At 42.5% G+C, this 25964-nt stretch overlaps 1 protein-coding gene across 3 annotated transcripts in view; it reads right to left on the bottom strand.

Moving 5' to 3' along the window:
- Positions 1-25964, bottom strand: part of SRPX (sushi repeat containing protein X-linked) — a 94342-nt gene that overhangs the window by 8333 nt on the left and 60045 nt on the right. For all 3 annotated transcript variants that reach the window (XM_077146633.1, XM_077146634.1, XM_077146632.1), the window contains 6 exons: positions 24057-24248; positions 22305-22481; positions 10384-10510; positions 6605-6726; positions 4967-5146; positions 2094-2227 (listed from right to left, as the gene is read on the bottom strand). In XM_077146633.1, the coding sequence (XP_077002748.1) occupies positions 2094-2227; positions 4967-5146; positions 6605-6726; positions 10384-10510; positions 22305-22481; positions 24057-24248 (932 nt within the window). The remainder of the gene's footprint in view (positions 1-2093; positions 2228-4966; positions 5147-6604; positions 6727-10383; positions 10511-22304; positions 22482-24056; positions 24249-25964) is intronic.

Here is a 25964-nt window from a genome sequence, read left to right as displayed (position 1 = left end):
ACCTTGATACCAAATATTTTATCCAATTAGTTGACTGGAAATTTTTGTAAGTACCTGAAGGAATGGAATACAGTAAAGCAGAAGGTGGTAAACATTTTCTGTAAAGAGCCAGACAGGAAATATGTTAGGCTTTGTGGGGCTGAACATCTCTGTACTAACTACATAACTCTGCCACTATAGCAAGAAAGCAGCCAAAAATGATACAAAAACAAGTGAGCGGGTGCACAGGTAGAATGCTTTCCTTCCATGCGGGAGACACGGGTTCGAAGCCCTGACCATGCATGCCCCGCCAAAAAAAAAAAAAAAAAAAAAAAACTGAAAACAAATGAGCGTGGCTGTGTTTCAATAAAAACTGACTTTAAAAAATAGGCAGCTGTTTTCTGGAATGCTGCAAATGTTCTAAAACTGATCACGGCAATGAATGCACAACTATGTGATGACATCGCGAGCCACTGATTGCATACTTTGGATGGACTGTTATGTGCATGAAGATATCTCATTAAAAATATACGTTGGGCGGGCCACGGTGGCTCAGCAGGTAGGAATGCATGCCTGTGATGCCAGAGGACCCGGGTTCGATTCCCAGTGCCTGCCCATGTTACAAAAAAAAAAAGAAAAAAATATATGTTAAAAAAGAGCAAACCTCTGTCGAGGGTGACAAAAAATTTGGACAGAATCTTGAAACTCAGTTTGCACAGGAAATAAAAATGTATAGACCGATAATCACAATTAAAAGCATAAATCCAAAGGAGAAAAAAAAAAAAGAGCAAAAAATAGGCAGCAGGACAAATTTGGTCCATGTACTGTACTTTGCCAACCTAGAGGAAAAGCAGATTGTTGGCTTATTGGTTTCTGTATGAAAGAAGAAGAGCTTGGGAACATACATTTTGGAAAATGGCATGAGAAGCCAATTTCCCACAGAATGGAGAGGTGTGGACTTGCCTGAATAGCAAGCCCCTACCTGAGACAAGGGGATGCAAGGTTAGAGAGCAGGTGGCAGGGGATGGGGGTAAACATGCAATGATTTTTGTTCCTATCAAGGCAGCCCAAAAGATTTTTATACAGCCCAGAGTTCACAGGCAGGCCTTCAAGTACATGGGAGGAGTGAAGAAAGTCTTACAATTATTCATTGTATTACTGCTGTGATGAGAAGTAAAATTGTAGCCTTAGATTAAACCAGGATTGTTCTAAACACTTAACTATTCATTGGAACAAATGAATGAAACATTCCTCAAAAACCAAGTGCAGCATCGTATCCACGGCACAGTTGTACATCCTGTCTCACTAGCATTTAATCAGGGGGGCCATCCTTATAGCAAACCAGCTTCAGGACCAAAAGTTCCAGGGATGAGCCTTTCAGCTCCTAGCTTTGTTTGGTTTTCACAAGATGCTGGCAACAAAATTCACACAACTGAGAAGGGATCATTTCTGAGAAAAGTACTCCTCAAATTGCAACGTGCTGAGAAATTACCTGGGGATTTTGTTAAAATGTAGCTTCTGATTCAGTGTGTCTGAACCTGCCCAATCAGTGGTCTGGCCTGAGAATCTGCATCTCTAACAAGCTACCAGGTGATGCTGATGCTGCCAATCCATGAACTGCATTTTGAGAACCACAGTTTGAAAAGATGGCTGCCACTCTCTGAAGAGCTCTGTGAGGACAGGAGAAGCTCTTCTGGACAGCATCTGGGGCCTACAGAGCTCCCAGACTCCCCTCAGCCCCTGGGCCAGCCTTTTGGGCTGAGAACTGATTTACTGCCTACAGCCCAGACACATCCTGGAAGGTTCAGCAAAGACAACAGTTCTTTGGCCAGGCCTGGACAGCACATCAATTACGCTTAGTAGTGCAGACAGACAAACCCTATTAGCTGGAAAACGATTGCGTTATCTGTGGGAAGGCAATGTTAATCAGGTTATGCCCCAGGACCAGAAATGAACTCTTTCTCTTTTTCTAGGTGGCAGCTCTAAAGTGCCAGTTCCTGAAATGCTCAGTAAATGGATGAGGCACTGAATCTGGCCTCTGCTTTCCATGAAATGGCTGGGCCCTACCTGTCAAAGGTCTCCATCCCACCTTGTCTCTTACCCCTAGGACTCACCTGCAACATTCCCAGCTGCAGCCGGTAGAGGAGGTTCCGGGCAGTGGGTGTGGACACAATGAGGAGTCTCCTTTTCTCATAAAACTGATCGAGAAGGGCCGCTGCCGTTCTGACACCCACATTGACATTCATGGCTGTAATGAGATATGGCCACAGGGATCAGAAATCGTCTGTTTGTTCTGGCTCAACATAGCCTGTGATGACATGCAGAACCCTGTGTCTAAGTAGACCCTGAGACAAGGCTTTGAGTTGAGTAGTTCATCTGGGAGGTAGTCTCAGGAAACAGTGGTAAGGGAGTGGGGAAGTGCATTAGTTTTCTATTGCTGCTGTGACAACTTCCCACAAACTTAGGGATGTAAAACAAAGCAAATTTATTACCTTACAGCTCTGGTGGTCAGAATTCCAAACTGGGTTTCACTGGGCTAATATCAAGGTGGCTGTAAGACTGTGTTCCTTTTAGAGGCTCTAGGAGCAGAATCCATGCCCTTGCCTTTTCCCACTGTTAGAAGCTACCAGCATTCCTCTGTTCATACCCCCTTCCTCCATCTTCAAAGCCAACAGCATAACATCTTCAAGTTTCTCTCCTCTCTGACCTCTGCTTCACTGATCCTGCATCTGCATCATATCTCCCTCTTTTACTCTGACCATCCTGCCTCCCTCTTTCCCTTATAAGGACTCTGGTGATTTCATTGTTCCCACCCAGATACTCCTGGATCCAGATAATCTCCCCGTCTCAATGTCTGTAGCCTTAATCACATCTGCAAAGTGCTGTTCATCATGTAAGGCAACAAATCCACGGGTTCTGGGAATAGGATGTGGACATCTTGGCAGGGGGAGCATCATTCTGCCCTCCACAGGAAGTGAGACAGAGAAAGAAGGAAGGCAATACAGAGTGAGATAGCAAGCGAGTTATTGCTGTGGGCACTTGGAGCTCAATCCCATTTGTGAACTCTGGGAAACTATGTGCCACCCAAATCAGAATTATCCCCCTGGAGAAAGGAGGGAACTGGAGAATTTATATGCCAACCACTCCGTCACTACCCAGTGGCTAAATCTGGGCACTAATTCTCCATTGTTTCCAGCTGGCCCTGTGTTTGGGCTGATAATGCTTTTATGGCCAGAAAAAAGCCCTCAAACAGAAAGATCCAGGTAATTGCAGTACTTCTAAATATAGATTGGAATGACAAAGGCATCTGGGTCAAGCACTGACAGCATCTGCTGGTAGAAGAGGTTCAGGGAGGCAGAAGGGTGAAAGAATAGTCAATGGAAAGGGTTGGCTATGGGATGGCTGAGAATCTTCAAAGTCTGCCTATTTGGTGTAGAGGGGACAGAGTAATATAGGACACAGAGGGCCACAGAGCAAGCAACTCTGCCATGGAAGGCATGGGTCAAAGCAGTTTTCTAACAGGTCTGCCATTTAAGCAAATAAGTGACAACCAACCTCAGCTGATTGGCTGGTCAAGGTCAAGGAAGGGAGTTGAATGGACAGGTAAGCCAACAGGCCTGGCACTAGAGAAAAAGTAATAAGAGAATTAGAGAATTCCATGTGTGGTTTAAAGTCTTGGTGTTCATACTTCAAAGTTGATATTTGCATTAGGAATTACAAGTTCATTTACAAATTCGTTCACTGACTGCCTGCTATGTGCCAAGGCCTGTGCCAGACACTGGGATACCACAGTGAGCAACACAGGATTGTCTGCCCCCTCCCTTCCCCTACAGTCTCAGAGTTAGGGACAACACTGCTCAATGGAAAAATAATGTGAATCACTGTGTAATTTAAAAGTTTTTTAGTAGCCATATTAGAAAAATACAAAGAAATAGGTGAAATTAACTGAAACAATAAGCTTCACTTAATATAGTAGATTCAAAAATATTATCATTTCAACATGTACTCAACATAAAAATTGTTGCTATGATACTTTATCTTCTCTTCTTGCTCTGTCTTTGAAATCCAGTGTGCATTTTTGACTTACAGCACATCTCAATTCAAATCAAACACCCAATAGCCCCCTGTCATGAGTGGGAAACACACTGGATCATGAAGGTCTAATTGTTTATTTCCCCACCCCAGGCCTCAGTGCAGCATAGTGGGAATCAAGCCCTTAGAAGGAGAGCCTGGAATGAGTATGTTCTTCTTTAATGTATGAATTCGAAGAACCCTGGAGATTTAAATGATGGTGTATATGTATCTCTTCTACCTAATGAATTGCTGGGGTTCAAGGGAAGATAGAGAGATGAGAAAGTACTAGGAAGTGGGGAAAGAAAGAAGGGTATATAAGTAAGAGATATGTCCGGAATTTTCTAGCCAGTCCCAATTTCACACTGTTGTCACTACCTAGCCCAATTTCTGTTTATCAGTAATAATAACTGCTATGTACTGAGGGCTTACCCTGTGCCAGGCACAGCTCTAATCCACCGTTCAATGGATAACCTCATTTAATCCTTACAACAACTCAAGTGGCAGGTAAGGTCTTATTTTCTTCCTTTTACATAGAAGGGAAGATTCCAAGTGCCCAGAGTGTGGCTTCATAAACAAGATCCTTATATTTGTAGAAGGAAAGAAGAAGGGGGAACTAAAGCAGACTTTACGGATTCATAACGTCATCAAACACTGACTTTGGGCTTCCACTTCCTGATTCTTCCTTACAAGATATGAAAGGGAAATCAGGGTTCAGGTAGAGGCAAAGCCTGAGGAATGACAAACTGGCCCACAGAAGGAATCCGCAGACTGTTTTCATCTACTCAGGTAAAGACGGATGGTCAGTGAACCTTTCAACGTACATGGAATGGAACCCTCCCTCCCTGTGCCAGGAACCCAGAACCAAAGGGGCTTTGGGTTCTGTTGCTGGTTGGAGAGAGAGCTGCACACATACCTGCACAGGTAGGCTCTGTGCCAGACCAGGCCAGGTTAGACTGACACACTCGGGCAGGGCTGCCCTGGAGTTCATAGCCCCCGATGCAGGAGAACTCACAGGTGGCCCCATAATTGTCGCCGTCACTGGAACATTTCATGTAACCATTCTCCGGGGCATTGAGTTTGCCACAGCGCCTGACTGTAGAGACATAAGCCCAGAGGAGTCTTAAGGCTGAGCTCCCTTAACAGAGTAACCAGGGAAAGTGGGGGCCTATGAAATGAGTGAGGGGGGCAGAGATAGCTATTTGGTCACTGAACAAGACTTGAAATGGTCAGTGTTGGCCTATCTCTCAGCCAATACGGCAAGCAAACTCACTGCCCTCCCCTTCTCTACATGAGACATGACTCCCAGTGGTATAAACCTCCCTGGCAACATGGGACAGAAACCCTAGAATGAGCTGGGACTCAGCATCAAGGGATTTAGAAAACCTTCTCGACCGAAAGAGGGAAGAGGGAAATGAGAGAAAAATAAAGTGTCAGTGGCTGAGAGATTTCAAACAGAGTCAAGAGGTTATCCTGGAGGTTATTCTTACGCATTATACAGATATGCCCTTTTTAGTTTAAGGTGTATTAGAGAGGCTGGAGGGAAATGCCTGAAAATGTAGACTTGTGTTCCAGTAGCCATGTTTCTTGAAGATGATTGTATAATGATATAGTTTTCACAGTGTGACTGTGTGATTGTGAAAAACCTGTTCTGATGCTCCTCTTATCTACGGTAAGGACAGATGAGTAAAAAAAATATGGATTAAAAATAAATAAATAATGGGGGAACAAATGTTAAAATAAATTGGGTAGAGGTAAATACTAGTAGTCAATGAGAGGGAGGGGTAAGGGGTATGGTATGTATGAATTTTTTCTTTTTTCTTTTTATTTCTTTTTCTGGAGTGATGTAAATTTTCTGAGAAATGATCATGGTGATGAACGTACAACTATGTGATGATATTGTGAGCCACTGATTGCACACCAAGTATGGAATGTTCATACGTTAAGAATGTTCGTGTTGTATGTTGATTGATTGTATTGATAAAAATTAAAAAACAAACGGTCGGTGGCCATACCAAGGAGACCACTGAGATTACCTAGTATCCCTGTGTTATAGATGAGGAGATTGAGCCCAGCAGAGTAAAGATGGTTTGTAATTAGCTGTCCAACCCATAAGGCATAAAAAGGATCCTCAAACATTTTGTTGGGTAGAACAAAAGTTTTGGAACACCAAGAACTTTTCTCCTGGAGTCCTGGTGAACCAAGCAAGGAGGGTCTTAATCACCCTGGTTACAGAAGGTCTTGCAGGCTTTATTGGGTTATCCCAACCCCAGGGATGGAAAAGTTATCAAAAAATATTCTGCCCCAATAACCAGCTATGGGGTCCTGTGGGATTGGCTTACTGCTCTCTGAGATTCCTGAAACAATCCAATCATTGTTTATATTGTAAGATTCAGGCATTAAGATAGGACACCTGCCCCAGCCTCATCAGAGGCAAATCTACAGCTAGCAAGTATCCTTACAGCACTGGGCACTCACAGAGGGTGTTTGCTTGAAGTCCTGCTTCCCTTCATTCTCACAAAGAGGGAAAAAAGTGAATTAGCAATTTCCTTACCTCTTACTTTAACCCGAAATTTGCAAGTGCCCTTGTTCTCAGCTCTGTCGTAGACTGTGTACTGGATCTTGTGGTCTCCTTCTGGAAAATTCGAGCCCGGGGGGAGACCTTTCAGAATAACACTGAAAGGGAAAAAACCAGAAACACCAAAAATGACCATTTTGGGCCTAACAAGCAATTGATGAGCACCCCCTCCGCACGGGACACAGGGATACCAAGGGGCAACCATCAGGCCAGTTTGATGAAAATAAAAGAACTCTTGAAGAATTAGCATTTCCTGAGCTTTATTTTGGTTTGGAAGAACAGTTTGAGATCAGAAAATGGAAATGGAAAGCCCCAACTATTGGGAAGTTTTTATTCTTTTCCCCAGGTCCAGGAAACCAAAGAAGTCTTTGGAGGCAATTCATTTACTGCTTTTATAACGAAAATCATTTCTGAATGAATGAAATGGAAGAATGAGCAAACAAATGTATCACTACCAGCAGGGAATGCCAGCTTTGCAGCTGGGCCTCAAAAATGCTGATAACATGCTGAGCACCATGGAGTTCATACACATCTGGGTGACATTGGAGAGCAGGACAGGGGTTGGAGGAGGCTGGGAACCCAGGGCCCTAATCTTCCCCTAATCCTACCCTTATTTTATGGGGACCTAAATTGGTTCGCTGTTGGAAGGGTGAAGGAATTTTCTAGGAAAATCATCTGAGAGGATAGTCAAAACAGTTATTGGCAATCTGAGCCTATATGGGGTGCTAGAACTTTCTCTGCTTTTTCTGTGTGGGCCAGTGGAGACCCTCCCCAAGCATAAGTCAGGCTCTCTGTGATTTCTTAGTTATTCAAATACTAGTAGTAGTAGCCATAGTAGTTTACATTTACATAAACCGTACATATGCCAGGCATGGTTCCAGGCATTTTACATATATTAGTTTAATCCTTACAACGAGCCTATGAGGTAGGTATTTTTATCTCCATTTCACAGATGAGGAAACTGAGGCACTGGAAGGTTAAGGAACTTGCCCAACATTACACAGCTATGTGACCCCAGCATCTTTTTTCTCAGCTGTCTGATAAAGGCGCCAATAGGTACTGCATGATCAAATGCCAGCATGTGTTCATTTGTTTTTCAATAAAAAATAATTTCCTTTCTCTCCACAATTCTTAGGAAAAATGAGAATATTTACCAAGAATAGACATGTGAAATTATCTTTGTCATCACTTAGGACAGCCTTACAGGTAGGCAAATAAAGTAGCTGTTTAAGCTACAAAGTGAGGGGTCTTAGAAAACTGCTAAAAGATGTGTCACTTGGGGCCTTAGATGCATTAAGGTCCTCAGGAGGAACAACTGAAATACAGATAAACTTGAGAGGAATAATGTTTTAAGTATTAGTGGCTGCTAACCTTTCCCAGACTCCAGTTCACCTCCGACACGTAGAAAACAGCAATAAGGAGTAAATACGGGAACTCACAGGAAGCACATAACACAGAGCATGACATTTAAGAGATTCTCTAGAATCTTCCCTTTTACAATAAGAGATAGCAGCAATTTGCACAAGGCATGGGAGAAGGGGTCACAGGAGAAGTGCCATGGGAGCAAGGAGCCCAAGTGAGAAGTGGCAAAGTGACAACACAGTCTTCTCTGAATTCCTCATTCTGCTGGAGTGTGCAGCCCACAACCTCCTGGGCTACAGAACTCTGAGAAGTAATAGCTTCTCTGAATGCTGGGGTAGGAGGCTCAAAGGTGCTGTTTACAAATGTCAAATTTCTAGCCATAACACACAGGTTACCTATGAAAATGCCAAGGCAAATGTCCTTGCTAATTTTTTGAACAAATGGAACCATCTGACAACAAAGAATGTCTGCCTTGGTATTTTGTGCCAACAGCACAACCACAGTTGCCAAAATCTACTAAGATCTTACTATGTGCTAGGAGCTGAGCCAAGGATTCAAAGATAGATAAAACCCAATCCCTGATTATGTCAACTGTGACTTATTTTTAATCCCAACCACCAAAGTCTCTCCTTAGGGATTTGGAACATGTGTGTGTAACAGTGAATAAAAAATTATTTTTCAAGGCACAAATTTTATCTTCAAGGAGTCAGAAGGGGAAATATTACTCATGATAGTGTCTAAGTTGGATGATGCATTGGAGGAGAGTATAAGGACGTAGAAACAATATCTCCTGCCAAGAGTGAGACTCAACCTCCTCTTAGCAGAAGATGTTCTACAATTGCTAGTAATTGTGGAAGCATGTTTTCTCTTGCACACCCTGGGTTGACAGAATTCTAGGTCTTTCCCCACTGTATGAATCACCAGGGAGTAACTCAGAAGATCCTTTTGACCAGATGGAACTCATAGGAAGGTCTGATGGGGACATGAACTTAAAAGCATGGGCATAGAAGTGCTGACACAAAGTAGTGCCTCTAGGGAACCTGGAGGCCAACCAAATAGCTTCAGGAGTACAGGCTCAGATGTTGGATTAAAACAACATATAGCTGAACTTCAAGCAAAGGAAACCACCCATTTTAAAAAGTGTATTGGATGCACGTCAAACTATTAATGCCATTTGTCCTAGAGAGGGACATTAAGGTAGGCAGGAAAGCAGAAGACACCATCTTTTCCTTATAAATTTCTGTAAGCATTTGATGTGGTCACAAGTTTTTAAAATAATTTTAAAATCAAAGGTTTTGAAAGAAGTGCAATACAACTAATTGGTGGAAAAGTTCTGCACTGAATCACAACTCACAGAGCACAAGGGGGCAGCACCCTTCTCTAGCTCTGCCTGGGAGCTGCACAAGGCTTCCCAGAAGAGGTGACATCTTCGAAAGGCCTGGGGCATAAGAAGTCCCCTAGGCAGACAATAGGGGTGATTCAATCCCTGAATTAACCAGTTGGCTTCCTCTTCCTCCCATCCTCTTCCTTCTTCCTACCATTCTTTTTCCCTTCCCACGTTTCCTTCAACAAATGTTTATTGTTTTTCCCTTCCCACAGTTTCCTCCAACTGTGTGCCAGGCACAGTTTCTAAGCACTGGGGATATGGCAGTGAACATACTGCAATGGCCACAGGCAATAAACAAATTAATCAAATATATATGGCAGATAGTGAGAAGTACTATGGAGAAAAATAAAATATGAATAAGGAATAAGAATTGCTAAAAAGGGTGTGAAATGCAACTTTCAATAGGGGGTCTGGGTGGCCATGTGAAGAGGGCAACATTTGAAAAAAAAAAAAAAGACTTGAAAAAGAAGAGGGAGTCATTCAGAGATCTAAAGAAGAGGATTCTAGGAATAAGCAACAACAAAGACAAAGAACCTGCAGTAGGAACATTCCAGGCAACCCTGAGGACAAGAAAGGGACTAGAACAGAACGAGTGACAAAGAGGGGAGTAGAAGAGGGTAGATAGGTAATGGGAAAGGCAATTTATATTGGATCTTATAAGTAACTTTAAAGATATGGGCTTTTATTTTAAGTGAGATGGGAAACTACTGGAGAGCTTTAAGCAGTGCAGTGATGGGATCTGACATACATTTTAAATCATCGCCCATGCTACAGCATTGAGACTAAACCAAGAGGGCAAGGGCAGAACCAGTTGGAAGTCCAGATGAGAGGCCTGAACTAGACTGTACTCAGAGTTCACCATTTTGCCACTCACCAAGGGTGTATCATCTGAAAGCATAAACAGATATGCTTATACATCCAGCATAGATACACTGCCCCACTCCTGGTAGTAAATTCCTCACACATAAAGGAGGCAGCGTTATTCCAGCTGCCGAGTTTCACTTACTCAGTTAGAATGCCGTCTGCTGTGTCTCTCCCCTCGGGGGTCTCCCAGGACACCCGAACTGTCAGTTTATTCGGTTCGGCAATGCGTTCCTTCACACTTGGGCACTTAATTCTAGGAGGTTCCATATCTGAAAATATAGCCCAAACATTCTCACCATCATCAATAAATACCTATGGTCAACTTAGGATTCAACACCCAACATTTGGCACATCAAAAACTCCAAGCGCTCCCCATTTTTGAAGAGTTTGTTCACCCCTCTGCAATCATTTTCCCTCCCTTCATCTTGCCCTTTCTCCACTGCTGAGTTTTGAGCACTGAATACTCACATGCAGAGGTAACCTTCCAATTACCTGACCTTGTCGAAGTCCTCTGGGGGTGATTTATTAGCTAGAACTCCATTCTTCCCACTCTTCTAAACTCTATTTACTGATTTGGCAACATGGCAATTACACAGCTGAAGCTAGACGTCACTCAGCCTTAGTGAGCCCCTCCTTCTTTAAAGACAGATCACAGAAATGTACCTTAGCTATCATCTAGTTCAATTCAACAAAAATGATGCCTTTCCCACAAAAAAGGGATCATTCCAGCTGCTGGGGTTGGAGGTGGGGGACAGCACACAGGCAAGAGTCATATGCTCTCTGCTTTTCTAAGAGTTTTCAGTCTATTGTGTGGGGACAATGTTCTTACATGTGAAATATAACAAGAGGCAGTAAATGATACTGCCCCAGAGGAGGTAAAAATGAATGCTATGGAAATTTAAAGGAGCCTCAGTTTCCATAATCAGGCTTCCAGAGAGTTAAATGATTTATTCAAGACCATATATGTAGATTGTGGCAGTGTGAATTATAACCTAAGTCAGAGCACTTATCACTGGAACAAGCTCTCTCCCCTCCATCTATGTCCTTATATTCCCAACATCTTCTTCAGTATCTTAAAATAGACAATGGTCTATCTGGGTCCACTCTCCCCTGTAACTGGACTACCCCTATGGTTTTGTGTTCTGGACAGCAGTTTTACCTTTGCTCTGGACCTCCAAAGAACTCCCAAATTTCCCCAGGTAGTTTCTACACTTGGTAACAGAAGTTCTGCCCCCTTGCTCCCAATGATGTATTCATAATGAGATGTCAAGTCTACACTGGGTTGGGTTTTTATCTTATTAAAGCTGAAGTGAAATCATAAGAAGTGCGAGTTGAAACTTTTACAGATTTTATTTGAAGATTCTGAACAGATACAGAAAGACGCAGTTAAAGAGGGCATAGCAAATTGATGACATTCAGCTTTGCATTACTTTACATATTTAAATGCTACTCCAACTTGAATGAAAATTAAATGTCATTTGATCTTAAAACACAAACGTTTTTGAGAGACTAAATGCACAAAATAAAGGCTTCAAACATTATCTCCCGAGGCTTGTCAATAATTTTTCACTTTATTTAGGATAAGAAATAACAAATAATATGCTAAACGATTCTGCCTTCAGCTATCCAAATTCATTTTCAGTCTATGTCATGTTTCAACATAGTATGAATTTACAGCCTTGATACATAATCCTAAATTGAACAACTACCATATTTTATTGAATCTAAGTCACACCAATTTCAGGGATGTTAAAATGTAAAAATATGCTTCTTAAAAGTAATGAAATAAAGTATATAAATGAAATGAAAGGTGCTCCAAATACATTCTAGATGTCTGTTTTCAATCACTAAGCTTCCAGAAATAATCCTTTTTTTTTTTTACCTGTGATAAGCGATAAAAGACATACTTTTATTATTCAGATGAGCATGCTGTAGCTTTGGAGACATTGGAAAGAGAAGTACACAAGGCCTGCTGGTCAAACAGAGCTGGTAATTGCATTATAGAAAGCATATTTATTTTAAAATGTGAAATGAAAGGGGAGGGCAGGGAGAGGATCTAGATTTCAATGTAAAATTAGATTGTATTACCATGTTGTATTGGAGCCACAGTGTCAGAGTGAAGAGATACTCTCAGTCTCTGTGTCACATAAAATAAACATCTGGGTGATACACTGGTTTTTGTTCCGTACTAACTAGATATACTGACATCACAAGCAAAGACACCCAAAGTAGATGAAAAGGATGAAAAGTCTTGGAGTCTCCCAAAACCAGCTTATGTCCAGCTGGCCTAGATTTCAGAATCAATACTCTCCCTAACCATAAACAAGAAGAAATAAATTGCTGAAAGAAAAGCTAATATTTACTGAACCTTTCCTACATACCCAGCTCATGCTAATAAGTTTCCCTGCGTTATCTCATTTAATCCTCACAAGCACCCTGTAGACAAACAATTGCTTTCATCTCCATTTATAGACAGGAAAGCATTTCCTCGCTTTTGGAATTTCTACATAGTCTGGGATTTTAAGACATGATTACATATCTTAACAGTATTTTAATAATCCAACTGTCTCTATGTGTCAGCCTTCTGCTGGCCGAGTGTTTTCTTTCAATTTTTGCACATGCATTCTTTGGTGGTTGCCTGCCACAGCTTCCCCATAAATCCTTGAAGAACAGCAGCAGAACACGATTTTATTACATCCTCAAGCATCATGCCCTCTCTCTCAGCTGAAGAGAACAGCTGGCCTGCCCTTCAACAGATGCTTCAGAAACCTATGCTTGTTATTACACAGTCGTAGCCACTACTGCTTTTTATAAGCTCTAAATTTCCATGAATGAAACAAATGAAGTTACTATAGAAACATAATCATTATTCCCTATTGAGTCAGAGTCCACAGAGCCAGTCATTGTGTAGAAACCCTGAAACCCTCAGGGAAAATCCTGGCCTCTGCTCTCTCCCACATTCATCTGACAAAAGGTCTCCCATGTCTGTGCTCTAGTTTCCTCTCTGCATATGAAACATAGCAAATAAATACATTGAATTGTATCAACTATAATTTATCAGAGAAGCTGAAATATTTACTTGGGAATCCTTAACACTTCTAACCAGGAAGATGATGGAAATAAGGAAGAGATTCAAAAGAAAAATGTCCTGGCCAACAGGCAACAAGGGAAAAAAACATCTTTTAACTACGGCTAGAAATTAACTGCATCTTATAGTGTTTTCTTGAATTGTGCTTTCCAGTAGAGCTCTGTGTTTGAAGATGACTGCTAGAGACGTGGTTAATATGTGCTTCAGAACATGACAATACTCGTGTCTGAGACTGCCTGACCTGGTGCAGTGTCCTTTCTCTCCACCTCATTCTAAGGTAAGATGATGGATATTCTTATCCAAAGCAAAGCACTGTCATAGTTACTGAGATACTGTAGGCGAGAGTTCTCCATCTAGTCAATAGTTGTAATCCCATTTAAAGTCCCTTTTCTCTCTGACTTCCTAAAACACCGTTCAAACTGTTTTTTTAACTCCTGCTTTTATTTCCTCTTTTATCCTTTGGTCTTCTTTCACACCAACTTCCTCTCAATCTATACAGACAATGGGAAGAGACTACTGACTGTTCACTAGCTATCCGAGCCCCGTTCTTTTACAGTGATAGAAATTCACTTGGACTTTTGGCTTTCCATAATAAAGATTATATTTCCCAGCCTCCCTTGGATCTAGATGTGTTCATGTAATGGGTTCCATCAAAGACTCTTCAGAGAAAGTGATACACACAATTTCTGGGTTGTGCTCATAAAAAGAAGAAAAAAACATTGTGCCTCCCCTTCTCCTTCCCTCTCACAACTTGGCTTGAATGTGAGTGTGGTAGGGAGCTAGAGTGGCCATCTTGGACTGTATGATGAGAGGTTCAAGTCGTGTATGGCAGAACAAAAAGTGAGGTGCTTGGGTCTATAACACTGCCATGAATTGCTTAAGTTTAAATTTTTATGAGAAAGAAACTTCTCTCTTGTTTAAAGCATTGTGGTTTTCATCTTGTTCATGGTATCAAAACTGGTATATAAGCAATCATATATATTCTTTAAAGCCACTCCTTATATAGCATTTTGTATGGAATCTTCCAAGATGCATTTCACTAATGATGCCCAAGCACAAATTTCTTCAATGAATACTATGGTGACTTGCCTGCAAAGATGGCCACCCATATTTTCTCCCACCCCTTTATATATATGCCATTCCTCCTATAAAGAGGTGGAATCTATTTTCCCTCCCTTTGAATCTGGACCAGCCTTGCCATGTGCTTTGACTAATAAAATGCACTGGAATTGACCCTATGCAGTTCCAAGCCTAGGTCATTAAACAGCCTGGCACCTTTTGCTTTTGTTCTCTTGGAAGCCAGCTGCCATCTAAAGATGTTCAACCATCTGATTAGAGATCACCTAGAGAGAAAGGCCCCAGAGGATGAGAAATGATGAAGGGTGCAAGAGAAGGAGAGACCCAGCCAAGTCCCAGCTTGTACAGCCAACCTCCACTGAGATGCCAGGCATGTGAGTGAAGCCATCTTGGATCCTCCAGCCCAAGTCAGTCACTTCAGTCATTACCATGTGGAAGAGAGATGCACCATCTCTGCCAAGCCCTACCCAGATGCCCAACCCAAAGAACCATGATCAAGAACACAGTTGTTTTAACTAGCTTTTAGGATGTCTCTTGCGCAACAATAGATAAATGACACAAATAAAAATACCTTGAGGTTAGTGACAGGGAAAGGAAGCCTTCATTTCCTGGGGGGATATGGAGTGAGTGACTGCTAGATGCAGAGCTAACCTGGCCACGGAAATGTTGTCCAATTGCTTGTTTCCCCAAGGTACAGTATGATCCCTGTGAATGGCTCTGGGAATTGTTTCCTTTTCTTTGGCACCATATCACCTAGGATTTCAGACAACTTTCCAAAATGGATGAAAGAGGCAAGGGAAACAATGAAATCCACAAATAAAAGTCACCATCTTCAACCAGAAAGATACACATGGGAAGGATTTTTATATAATTTTTAAGTCTATATTGGGAAGGGCCACTAAGAGTCTACCCATTCAATTTTCATTAACAAATCATGCTAGGTAAAAAGTGGATCACTATCTCAATCAATGAAGTTGTTTTATAGCTTCCTGAAAGCCTGAAAAAGATTGCAGTTTTCAACCCAGAAAAAAAGTGTAGCATAGTTTAAGATCATATGCAACAATGCATTCATTCTTAGCCTCATTTGATATTTGTTTCTTCAGGTGAATCTCTGAAAATAATGCAATGCACCCAGGCATGTTTTACTATGGGTAGTTGGGAAAACCCAGCTGTCTATCAGCAGTTGGGAAGCAAGAAAAGTGTTCTATCAATGAGCATATTTAAGTCTCAGAGACTTTATTTGTATCAATAACTCTCCATCTATTCTACTCTGTAGGAACTATAAAACAAGCAGAGGGCCATTTCCAAAAACCAAGTCAGTTGGTACTCTCTGCATGCCAAAAGACATTTGCTGGGCTTTCACTGTCAGTGGTTTTGTATCTATCGTTATTTTCTTCCTCTTTTGGCCTAGGAAGAAGGGTTGGACTAAAGGAGAGATTATGTGTCTTACGGAAAATCTGGTTTCAAGATGAGGACTTGTTGCAAGTACAACTGTCCATTGTTCATATGCTCATATTGCTGAAACAGAATTAAAAATTGAAAGAAAAAATATTCACTGAAAATAATAGTTGTCACATTCAAAGGTATGGTGGTTCAGAGCTATGTACTCCAGAAACACATTTATTAAACTTAGTCTATTCCTGTGGGTGTAAACCCTTATAAATAGGTCCTTTGATGAGGTTACTTCAGATAAGGTATTGCCCAGGATGTACCTTAATACTATTGCTGAAGGTCTTATGGGGAATGTCACAACGAGACAAAGACAAAGAGAAAGAAGCCAGAAGCTGAAAGTGAACAGAACCTGGAAGAGTCGCAAGAGGTCAGGAGAGGCTGCCATGTGAATTGCCATGTGATATAGACACCAAGGACAAAGGATCATGGGCAGCTATCTCCAGGATGCCAATCTTCAGGAAGAAAACACACCTTGATGATTCCTTGATTTGGACTTCTAGCCTCAAAGGCATGAGCCAATAAATTCCCATTGTTTAAGCCAACCCATTGCATGGTATTTGCTTTAGCAACAAGGAAACTAAAACTAAAACAGTTCTGGTACCAGAAGTGGGGTGCTTCTATTGCAAATACCAAAATATGTGACAATGGCTTTGGAACTGGGTAATGAATAGAGGCTGGAAGAATTGTGAGTTGTTTGATAGAAAAAGGCTAGATTGTTTTGAAGAGACTGTTGGTAGAAATATGGATGCTAAAGATATTTCTGAAGAGGCCTTAGAAGGAAATGATTCTTGTTTTAAAGTGCCATCAGCAATAGGATTAAGATACATCCTGGGCCAGAAGTGGCTCTATGAGGGACCTCTCTAAGCTTCTGGAAAGTGAATCCCTGGAGACTAGGACTACATGTGAAGATTTAACTGAATATGGATCTAGTCAGCCATTTTAGTGGAAGTCAAGATCGGAAATTCAGTTTTGCAAAGGATCTGTAGAGGGTAATATTTTCTGATGGGCTGGACCCCTGTGAATTGCATGCAAAGCTGCAATTTTCAGTGAAAATGTTTCAGTGAAATTTTTTTGAGCAGAACCATTGCCAAACTGGACTGAAAGGAACAGTGAAGAGCTAAACTGAAGGAATAATGACTTCAAGGGACAGAATCACAGAAACTGAGATCTGCACCAAAGAGATCTCAAGCCAAGAGAGCAAGACCACCCACGTGTGTGGAAAGGGCAAGTTCACCCCTGCATTTGGAGGGGGCAGGCCTTATCCTCAAGTTATTGGAGGGAGCAGACCTTGTGCCCCATTGTTCATGAGAGTTCTGCCAACCAAATGCTCAGAGATGGTGGGGCTAGTGCCCCAGAGTTTGTGAAGAGCTTGGCCACCAAACCAATGCTTGGAGAGGGTGGGGCCTGTGACTCGGCATTTGTAGAGAGACTAGCCACCATTCCAATGCTTGGGGAGTGTGAAGCCTTCCCTCCAGGGATTGGGGAGAACATGGCCTCTGTGTGAGCACTTGGAAGGGATGAGGTTGCAGCTCCATCAGACATGGAGGACAAAACTACAATCCATAGATGACTCTCAGACCTCAAAATCTAATATAGTTGTCCCACTGGGTTTCTGAATTGTTTAGGGGCCATGACCCCTTGTTTTCTTCTAATTTCTCCCTTTTGGAATGGGACTGTCTATACTATGCCTGTTCCTCTATTGTATATTGAAAGAAGATAACTTGTTTTCTAGATTTCATAGGTCTACAGACAGAGGGAAATTGTGCCTCAGGACAGCCCACACCCATAAACAATTTTTATGACTTTGTACTCAGCACTGTTACTGAAGTAACTTAAGGCTTTTGGGATATTGTGATAGAATAGATGCGTTTTGTATATATAAAGAACATATCTTTTGGACCTCCAAAGGGTGGAGTGTGGTGATTTGAAGTGTACGTAGTGCATACAAACATATTTTTAAATTTAATCCATTCTTGTGGGTGTGAACTCCTTTAAATAGGACTTCTTGATGAGGTTACCTAAGATAAGGTAAGGCCCAGGATGTATCTTAATTCTATTGCTGAAGGCCTTATAGGGAAGTTCAGAGGGAAATAAAGACTCAGAGGGATAAGCCAGAAGCTGAAAGTCAGTGGAACATGGAAGAGAAGTGAGAGGCCAGGAGAGGCTGCCATGTGCATTCCCATGTGACAGAAGAGTCAAGGACAAAGGATCACTGTCAGCCAGTCCCAGAACACCAATCTTCAGGAAGAAAGCATTGCCTTAATGATGGCTTAATTTGGGCTTCTCCTAGCTTCAAACTGTGAGCCAATAAATTCCCATCGTGTAAGCCAACCCATGGTGTGGTATTTGCTTTAGCAACATGGAAACTAAAATATAAGTTCTACTATTTTTATATCAATGGAGAGTGTAGCTCTTTAAATACTTTATCCTCCTGTAATTTGTAGTATGTGTTTTTCTTCTATATGACTTATTTTTATCTATCTCTGTTTCTGAAATAACCAAGAGTTTGAGTTCATTGCCAGAGGGTGGTTTGCATAAAAGGATTAATTTTAACTCGTGGCACTTTCAAATTAGCCAAACCACAGAAATGACCAGACTTCTCTCTTCCCTACAGATCTGGAAGAGAACAGGGATGACTTACTCAGCACTTAGCACAATTCCAGCCAAGATGCACTGTTCAAAGTTGTATGGAAATCTGGGAAATACCCATCCAGCCCCTAAAATAGGCTGAGTTATACTCAAGGAATCCCTCCCTCAAAACACAGACAAATTTATTAAACTAACTCAATGCATTTAAAAGCCAAAAGAGCACATGGCATTCCTGTGGTAAAATTTACTGGGGACAAACTCCAGCTTGTCTGTCACCAAATATCAAAGATAGAATTGCTTGCTTGTTTTGTCCATTTCTCTCTTTTTCCTGGGCACTCTAAGCTGTGGTGTGGCTTACTCACCCATTTGCCACCCCTGCCTAATTACATGCATAATTCCCCCTCCTCCAGCTATTGAAGTTCATATGCCTGAACCAGCTCTGGCAAAATGTAAGACAAATCCTCCGAAACAGGGGTTCATTTCTTAGTTCCTTCTCTCTCCCTCTGGAAGCATTCCTGGCCCATCAGGTCAAGTTTAAGACACATGCTTTTGAGGACAATAAGCATTTTCTTTTCATTGTTGCACACAATCTGGACATCTGAACAGTGTAATCACTAGAATATTCTTTGCCAAAGCTTGCTTAGCAGAAAATTTTTCAAGCCTCTCCTCTCCTCCCACCATCACCTCTGCCCCTTCCAAAATGAGAGAGAAAAGATTCAATTTTGCTTTGTTTATTTTGAAGAGCTAGCTTGCACATACTACGTCTCAGGGGAGATACTGAAAGCAACATCTGTGAGGTGCCCTTCTGACCTGAACATCTGGTCTCAGATCATGTCCTTCAAGAGAAGCATGACCAGAGTTCACAACCTCAATGCCATTCCACCTATTTCTGTTGACCAGGATTGCTTTACAGTGTTTTTTCCAATGGGAACTGCAATGATTCAGGAGACAACTAAAACCTCTGAAAAAGGCTGCTTTGCCAGATATTCTGTTGGCACTCAACTTTTATATAATCTCCTCTTTACTGCCAAGACTAAAAGCCTCAAAATTACATTTTCCAGACTCCTTTACCAGCTCAGTGCCAGACAGGTTTGCCAACAGGAGGCACTCTCATGAGATTAGAAGGCAGGAATAAGTTGGAAGCCACTGTGCTTCTGGTATCAGCTTCGGGGTTTCCTGGGCTCCTACCTTCCTGCTCAGCAGTAATGGTGGCAGATCCAGCAATGTCAGTGGAAAATTTGGATTTATAAGGTTTGGATAACATTACCACCCCATTTTACTCCACCAGCCCTTGTGTTGGCAGTGGCTTCCTACTCTAAAATCCAGTAACAGCTTCTTTTCTCTTTTGTTCCTCCAGCTCTTTCTATATTTTATGACAGATTACCTATATTAAATCTCCCTCTGTGCAAAATACCTAGAGTATTTTCTGTTTTGCTGACTGGTTACTGACCAACACAAATTTCTACCTAAGTACTAAAAAAAGAGAAGCCTTGAAAAAAACTGAGTCAGATATTCGAGTAAATATTTGGACCTATTGCTCTTGCCAAACAGATATAAGGTCTGGTCTAGGCTGTGTCTCTGATATGGAAGGATTTGGATCGACCCCTTGGGCCAGGTCCCTTGGGCTGTAGCTCATTTGCCACCTCACTGTAGAATCAAGATGACTGAGGATGCCATACTGAAGTGTACCATGAAGACAACCCTGGAACTAGCTCCAGAGGAGTTGCTGCACATCTATTCTCAGAGGGCATCTACCATCAGATTCTTTTAGGTGCATGGTCTTGGAATTGAACCCAGGACTCCTGCATGGAAAGCAAGCAGGTACCATTTGTGTACCTCCACATTTTAATCTTAGTCCTCAAGTGACTTCCCCCAGACACTGAGCAGTCAGAAAGGAGTCCTTGGGGTAAAGTGCAATAGGAGACTGAGCCAAACAGTTCTCTGGAGCATGGGCAGATCCAAGCAAGGAAGGAGCCAGGTGTCTTAGTATTTTTAGTGCTAGAGCTGCCTCTGGGATCAGGGACATTAGACATGTGAGCATGGAAACAGAGTCACAGGCTTGGCTTTTTGTAAACTTAGGGCAAGTGAACTGACCTCTCAATCTCATCTGTAGAATGCGAGGTTGGACTAGAATGCTCAATGAGGGTCCTGGCAGCTCTAACAGTCTATGAGTAAAATGATCCCCCTGGAGCAGTGGTCCACAACCACCTGGGAAAGCGTCTTAAAAAATACCAATGCCCTGGAGATTCTGAATAATTCAAATGGCAGCCAGGGTTGAAAACCACTGCCCTAAGAGCTGTGTGCCCCAACTTTTAAAATGCATATTAATCCTCTAGGGATCTTCTTCAAGTGTGGATCTGCCAAGTCTGGTGTAGTAACCAAGATTCTACTACATTTCCAACAAGCTCCCCTACCTGGTGCAGATGCTGCTGGACCAAGGGCAATATTTTGAGTAGAAACATACTAAAATGCCTCCTAAATTTGACATTCTATCTAACATGGATCAGAATCCCCTGGAGGGCTTGTGAAAATGCAGATTGCTGGGCTCCATCCCCAGAGTTTCTAATGCTGTAGGTCTGGAGTGGGGCCTGAGAATTTGCATTTCTAGCAAGTTTTCAGTGATGTTGATGTTACTGGTCACATTTTGAAAACTACTCAGACAATGATCTTCGATCTTAGTTGCACAGTAAAATAACCTGGGAAGCTTTTAGCCCCATTTGCTTCTGTCTGCCCCACATCAGGACGACTGAATCAGAACCTCTAGGATCCAGGTATGGCTAGCTTCTAAAAGATATTCAGGTGATTCTACTAAGTAATCAGGTTAGGGACTTCCTGACCCTGGAGCAGTGGTTCTCAAAGAAGGGCGGGGTATCAACCCCCTACCCCCACCTCCCACTCACCTATCAATGTTTGGAGACATTTTTGGTTGTCATAGCTGTGGAGGGGTGGATGCTACTGGTATCTAGTGGGTAAACGCCAGGAATGCTGCAAAACATCCTACAGTGCATGGGACAAGCTCCCCACCCCCCACCCCAACAAAGAATCATCCTTCCCCAAATGTCGTCACTGCCACGATTGAGAAACCTTGCCATAGACCCTTGTTACTCAGTGTGTAGTTATGGACTAGTAGAATCTCCGGTTCCATCCCAGACTTGCTCATTTAGAATTTGCAGGGTTACCAAAATTCCCATGTGATTTCTATGCACTTGAAAGTTTGACAGGCACTGCCTTAGAGCAATGGCTTTCAAGCTTGATCACAGCAGAATCCCCTGGAAGGCTTGTAAAAGCACAGGTGGTTGCCCCTCCCCCACCCAGAGTTTCTGATTTCAACAGGCCTGGGGTGGGCTGAGAATCTGCATTTTTAACAAGTTCCCAGGTGATGCTGCTGCTATGAGAGCAACTGACCAACAAATCCAGTGTAAGGCGAAATACCCAAATCCCTTCCAGCTGAGCAAAGTGAGTGTGGGCCCACAAGAGTCAACAATAAATGGACTATTTCTGCTCAGCTGAAAGTCACATGGAAGCCCTCTGCAGGACTATCCCTGCAAATGTCAATAACTGCTCACAGTGACAGGACGGCTCCCTGAATTAAAGTGGAAGGGATGTGTCCCACCTCTGCCAGCCTGTAGCTGCCTCAATAGCTAGCCAAGAAAGAGAAAGAAATCAGATGAAAGCCATCAGCTGTGAGGTCAGCTCAAGGATAGAGAGAGCAGTTAAGCCTAGAGCTAAGATGGAAAACTAGTTGGGGGCTAATGCTTTACACAAAGGATATTGAAGTTTCCTTTAAAACCCATTGTGTGGACACCCCCTCCTCCTCCCAAAGCATGTGGTTCCTGAGGGCTGTGGTATTTTCTTACCCACACAGGAGGCTGGTCTGCCGCTCCAGGCCTTGTTGTCCATACATGTAACTGTCCGCTCCCCTTTCAATGTGTAACCTGGTGAGCAGTAATACTCACATCGGGAGTTAAAGTACGCACCATCTACGCACTTAAACCCTCCATTTGCTGGCATAGCAAGGGTAGGGCATCGTTTTTCTGAAAAAGAGAAAACCAGATATTCAGCCTTTCATAGTTTTGTCCAGAGACCTGTCAATGTCCAAGAACTCTGACTGCATGGGGTAAAAGGTAAATTTAAATAAAATAGATGGAATCAGAGAAACGGTGGTGGAACATCACATTAGAAGAGACTCAAGGTTTCATGTCACACTGGCTTGGGTTGGCATCCCAGGTAGGCTGCTGTCTGGGTTCCCCGGAAGCAGAATCTAAGATGAGGGGTTATGTGCAAGTTATTTAGTACCAAAGTACTCCCAGGAGAAACCAGTGAGGAAGTGGGGGAAGCAGGACAGGGAAGGGAAGGAAGTCAAAGATGGTGTGATCTCAGGCAAAGTCAGCCCTAACCTGATCCCACAGGGGAACTCTAGAGCATAAATGACACTCCAGAGTCTGTCCTACTTTCAGGAAAGGGAGCTGGGCTTTCATACTCCTTTACTAGTCAGTCTTTGGGTGGCTACAGACTGGGATGGGGTAGGGTAGGGATACACTCTCTTCTAAGAACAAAGAGAGCCGTGCTCTCAAGGAGCAGAGCTTCTTAGACCACTGAATAAGGTTGAAGTTCAAGTCACTAAGAGCAAAGCACTCAGGAGGGATGGATACACAGAACTGGTGAAAAGGGATCCCACAAGACAGGGGTAAAGCAGCCACCCATCTCCAGAGTCTGGATCACATGTCTGCATCCCTGAGCCTCAGTTTCACTATCAGTGAAGTTAAAATAATGGCACCCATTTCAATAGCATTGTTGCAACACTCAGCAGTATCTCAGTGCTTAGCACATAACAGGTGCTCAATAAATGGTGGCTATTTTTTTTTCAACAAAACTATACCACCACTTGCAGTTTTCCAAATGGGATGACTTTTCGTGAAGCTAAAAGTGTGCCCCTGAAACATTCTTCTAATCTCTGCTGAGGCATGCCCTGTTCCGTGGGCTGAATACTACTACTATAACTCTTTCCATGCCTCACTAAACTCACACCTTGCAAGGGAGGGAGGCACATTTTTCTCTGCTACTGTGAATCCATTACTCAACACCACTCTTGTACTTATTTCACAGTTTACACCTTTGCCCCACTGTCTCTGAAGCTCTTCTGTGAGATCTTTGACTACAGGGCATGCATGTGTCTTCTTTGTTTCTAAATCTCCAACCTTCTTCAGGATCCAGCATTTGGTGAACTAACATAAGTGGTTTGTCAAACAAATCTCTGTTCTCTGACCCTTTCCCAAATACCTGATCATACCCTTCTCTCTGAGAGGTGTCATGTCACCCTCACCATGTCTTAGAAACTCTTCTCTGGTTTCCACTCACAAGAGGAGTTTTTTCTCATCAAAGGCCATGACACATTCAATAAATTATAACAAATGTTTCACACCAACACAAAGTGTTAATAGGGTGGTATATGGAAATCCTGTATTTTATGCATAATTGTCCTGTAAACCCACAACTTCTCTAATAAAGACAAAAATAATAGGGTGGTATATGGGGGAGGGGAGGAAGCCCCAATCTGAAAGCAAAAGAACTTTTGCCCTGAAGCCCCAAAACAGGGCTGGGCTACTCACGTTTGCAAATGACCTTGTGGGACCACCGTTTGTTAGACTGGCAGATCAGCTGGGAAGAGCCATGCAGCTCGTAGCCCTTCCGACAGCGAATGTCACACCTGGTTCCCAGGGTTGTTGTGTAGTATCCTCCTTGAGGGGCCCTGCAGTACACATCCCCGTACTTCACCTTGATGGGAGAGCACCACGGGGTGTCTGCAGGGAGCAGAAATAAGGGAGAGGGGAAATAGGAAGTGACACCTTCAGAAAATGTGTCACCTCATACTCAAGGTCCCTGACTGGCTACATTTCAAATACTGGACCTCCAAATAGCGTCCCATGCCTTTTAATATGTCCCTGGATGGTCTAAGTATCAGACATATCTGAATATAAACCCAGGTTCCTTCTAGCTGTGTGATCTTGGATAAGTTACTTAGCCTCTTTGAGTCAACACCTGTACCTTTGCCATAGTGCTTTTATAAGGACTAAAAAAAATAATGCATATAAAGCACCTAGCACAATGCTTGGCACATATGAAATGATCAATAAATGCTTGTCCTTTCTAACATCTTCCTTAAAGGTATGCATAATTCTCTTGAGGGCAACTGCTATCACTGTGGGTCCAACTCCAGCCCCTAGAACAGCCAGCCATGCATAGTGAGAAGGATCAATAATTGATTAATTTGGATTTTCTCCAGACCTGTGTACATGTTCTCTGCAAATGTTCTTAATTCTGTTAATTAATGTGAATGAAGCTACAACTTTCAGGTCTTTAACCACAGAATATCATTTTGGCTTAAAGCCAGAAGACAATTGTTCCCCATTAGGGAAGTGAACCCCTTTTCTGATATGCCCAATTATGCCCCACTCAGATCACAGGGAATGACATTCTCTTCAAATGGCAAGCTTCATTTGCCAAATGTTTTCATTTGATCTCTTGTTGCCGAGAAAAAGGCTGGAGTGACAGTAACACATTAGAGCCTCTGCCCTCTCTTTGGAAGGTGTCCTCTGAGATTCATAAAAATATAAGGACCATAGTGGCCAGTGCACCGATTTCCCACCATCAGTGGGGACCAGTGAGAGCTCCCTCAAGCCTGCAGGGCTTTCAACTCCACAAATACCAGCCACTTTCCTACAGCTGCCTGACTCATTACTCCTGCCCACCTCCCTCCAGCACCTGAGTTTTCAGTGAGAGAGAAAAGTGTGCCATCATGTGGCCAGGATGCAGAACCAGACTCTATTCTACTCTGAGGAATTCTCTTCTTGGGATGAGCTCTGCCTGCTTCGCAGCCATGAGAACCATCGATCCTGTGCAGGTCTTGTGCACAGACTGCCGTTTACTTTTGTGCTTTCAAGTTCACTTTGACTAATACTTTAATCATATCCTTTTTGCAGACAGCTGCAAGTGGTCCTAAAGTCAGGACCCAAGTAGTACTCCGTGGAGTTTTTGAACAAAAGGGATGTTCTGGGTACTTAACCTAGAGCTCATTAAATTAGGCCATGTAGATATACACTTGCAGGAGGTCACACTAGTCTCATAGACCTTCCTTCAGCAGCTTTCTTTCTCTAAGGGTTTACACATAATAGTCTGAATGTAGTAAAAATTTTCAACGAGAAAAACCTGATCTCTGAAGTAAGGCACAAAACAGTATACATATCTCCATTATTTGCTTCTCAGTGCAAAAGAATTTGTCAGCCAATTTTAAATGCTTTAGTTCTTTCTTTAGCAATGGCTCCTGATGAGCCACGAAAGTAGGAGATTTCAAGGTCACAGGTGAGTGAAAAGCCCTTGGAGTATGTTAGCTTAGCGCTGTCAGGCCGTGGATATTTCCCTCGCTTTCTTCCACAATCAAAAGGCCTTGCAATAAATTCTGGAAAGAGCCATAGTTGCCTATCAATCAAATAAAATTGAGAATTGGAACCTGTTAGGTT

This window comes from Tamandua tetradactyla, chromosome X (genome assembly GCF_023851605.1).
Source record: "Tamandua tetradactyla isolate mTamTet1 chromosome X, mTamTet1.pri, whole genome shotgun sequence".
Lineage (NCBI taxonomy): Eukaryota > Metazoa > Chordata > Mammalia > Pilosa > Myrmecophagidae > Tamandua > Tamandua tetradactyla.
This window is presented reverse-complemented; position numbering and strand designations above follow the sequence as displayed.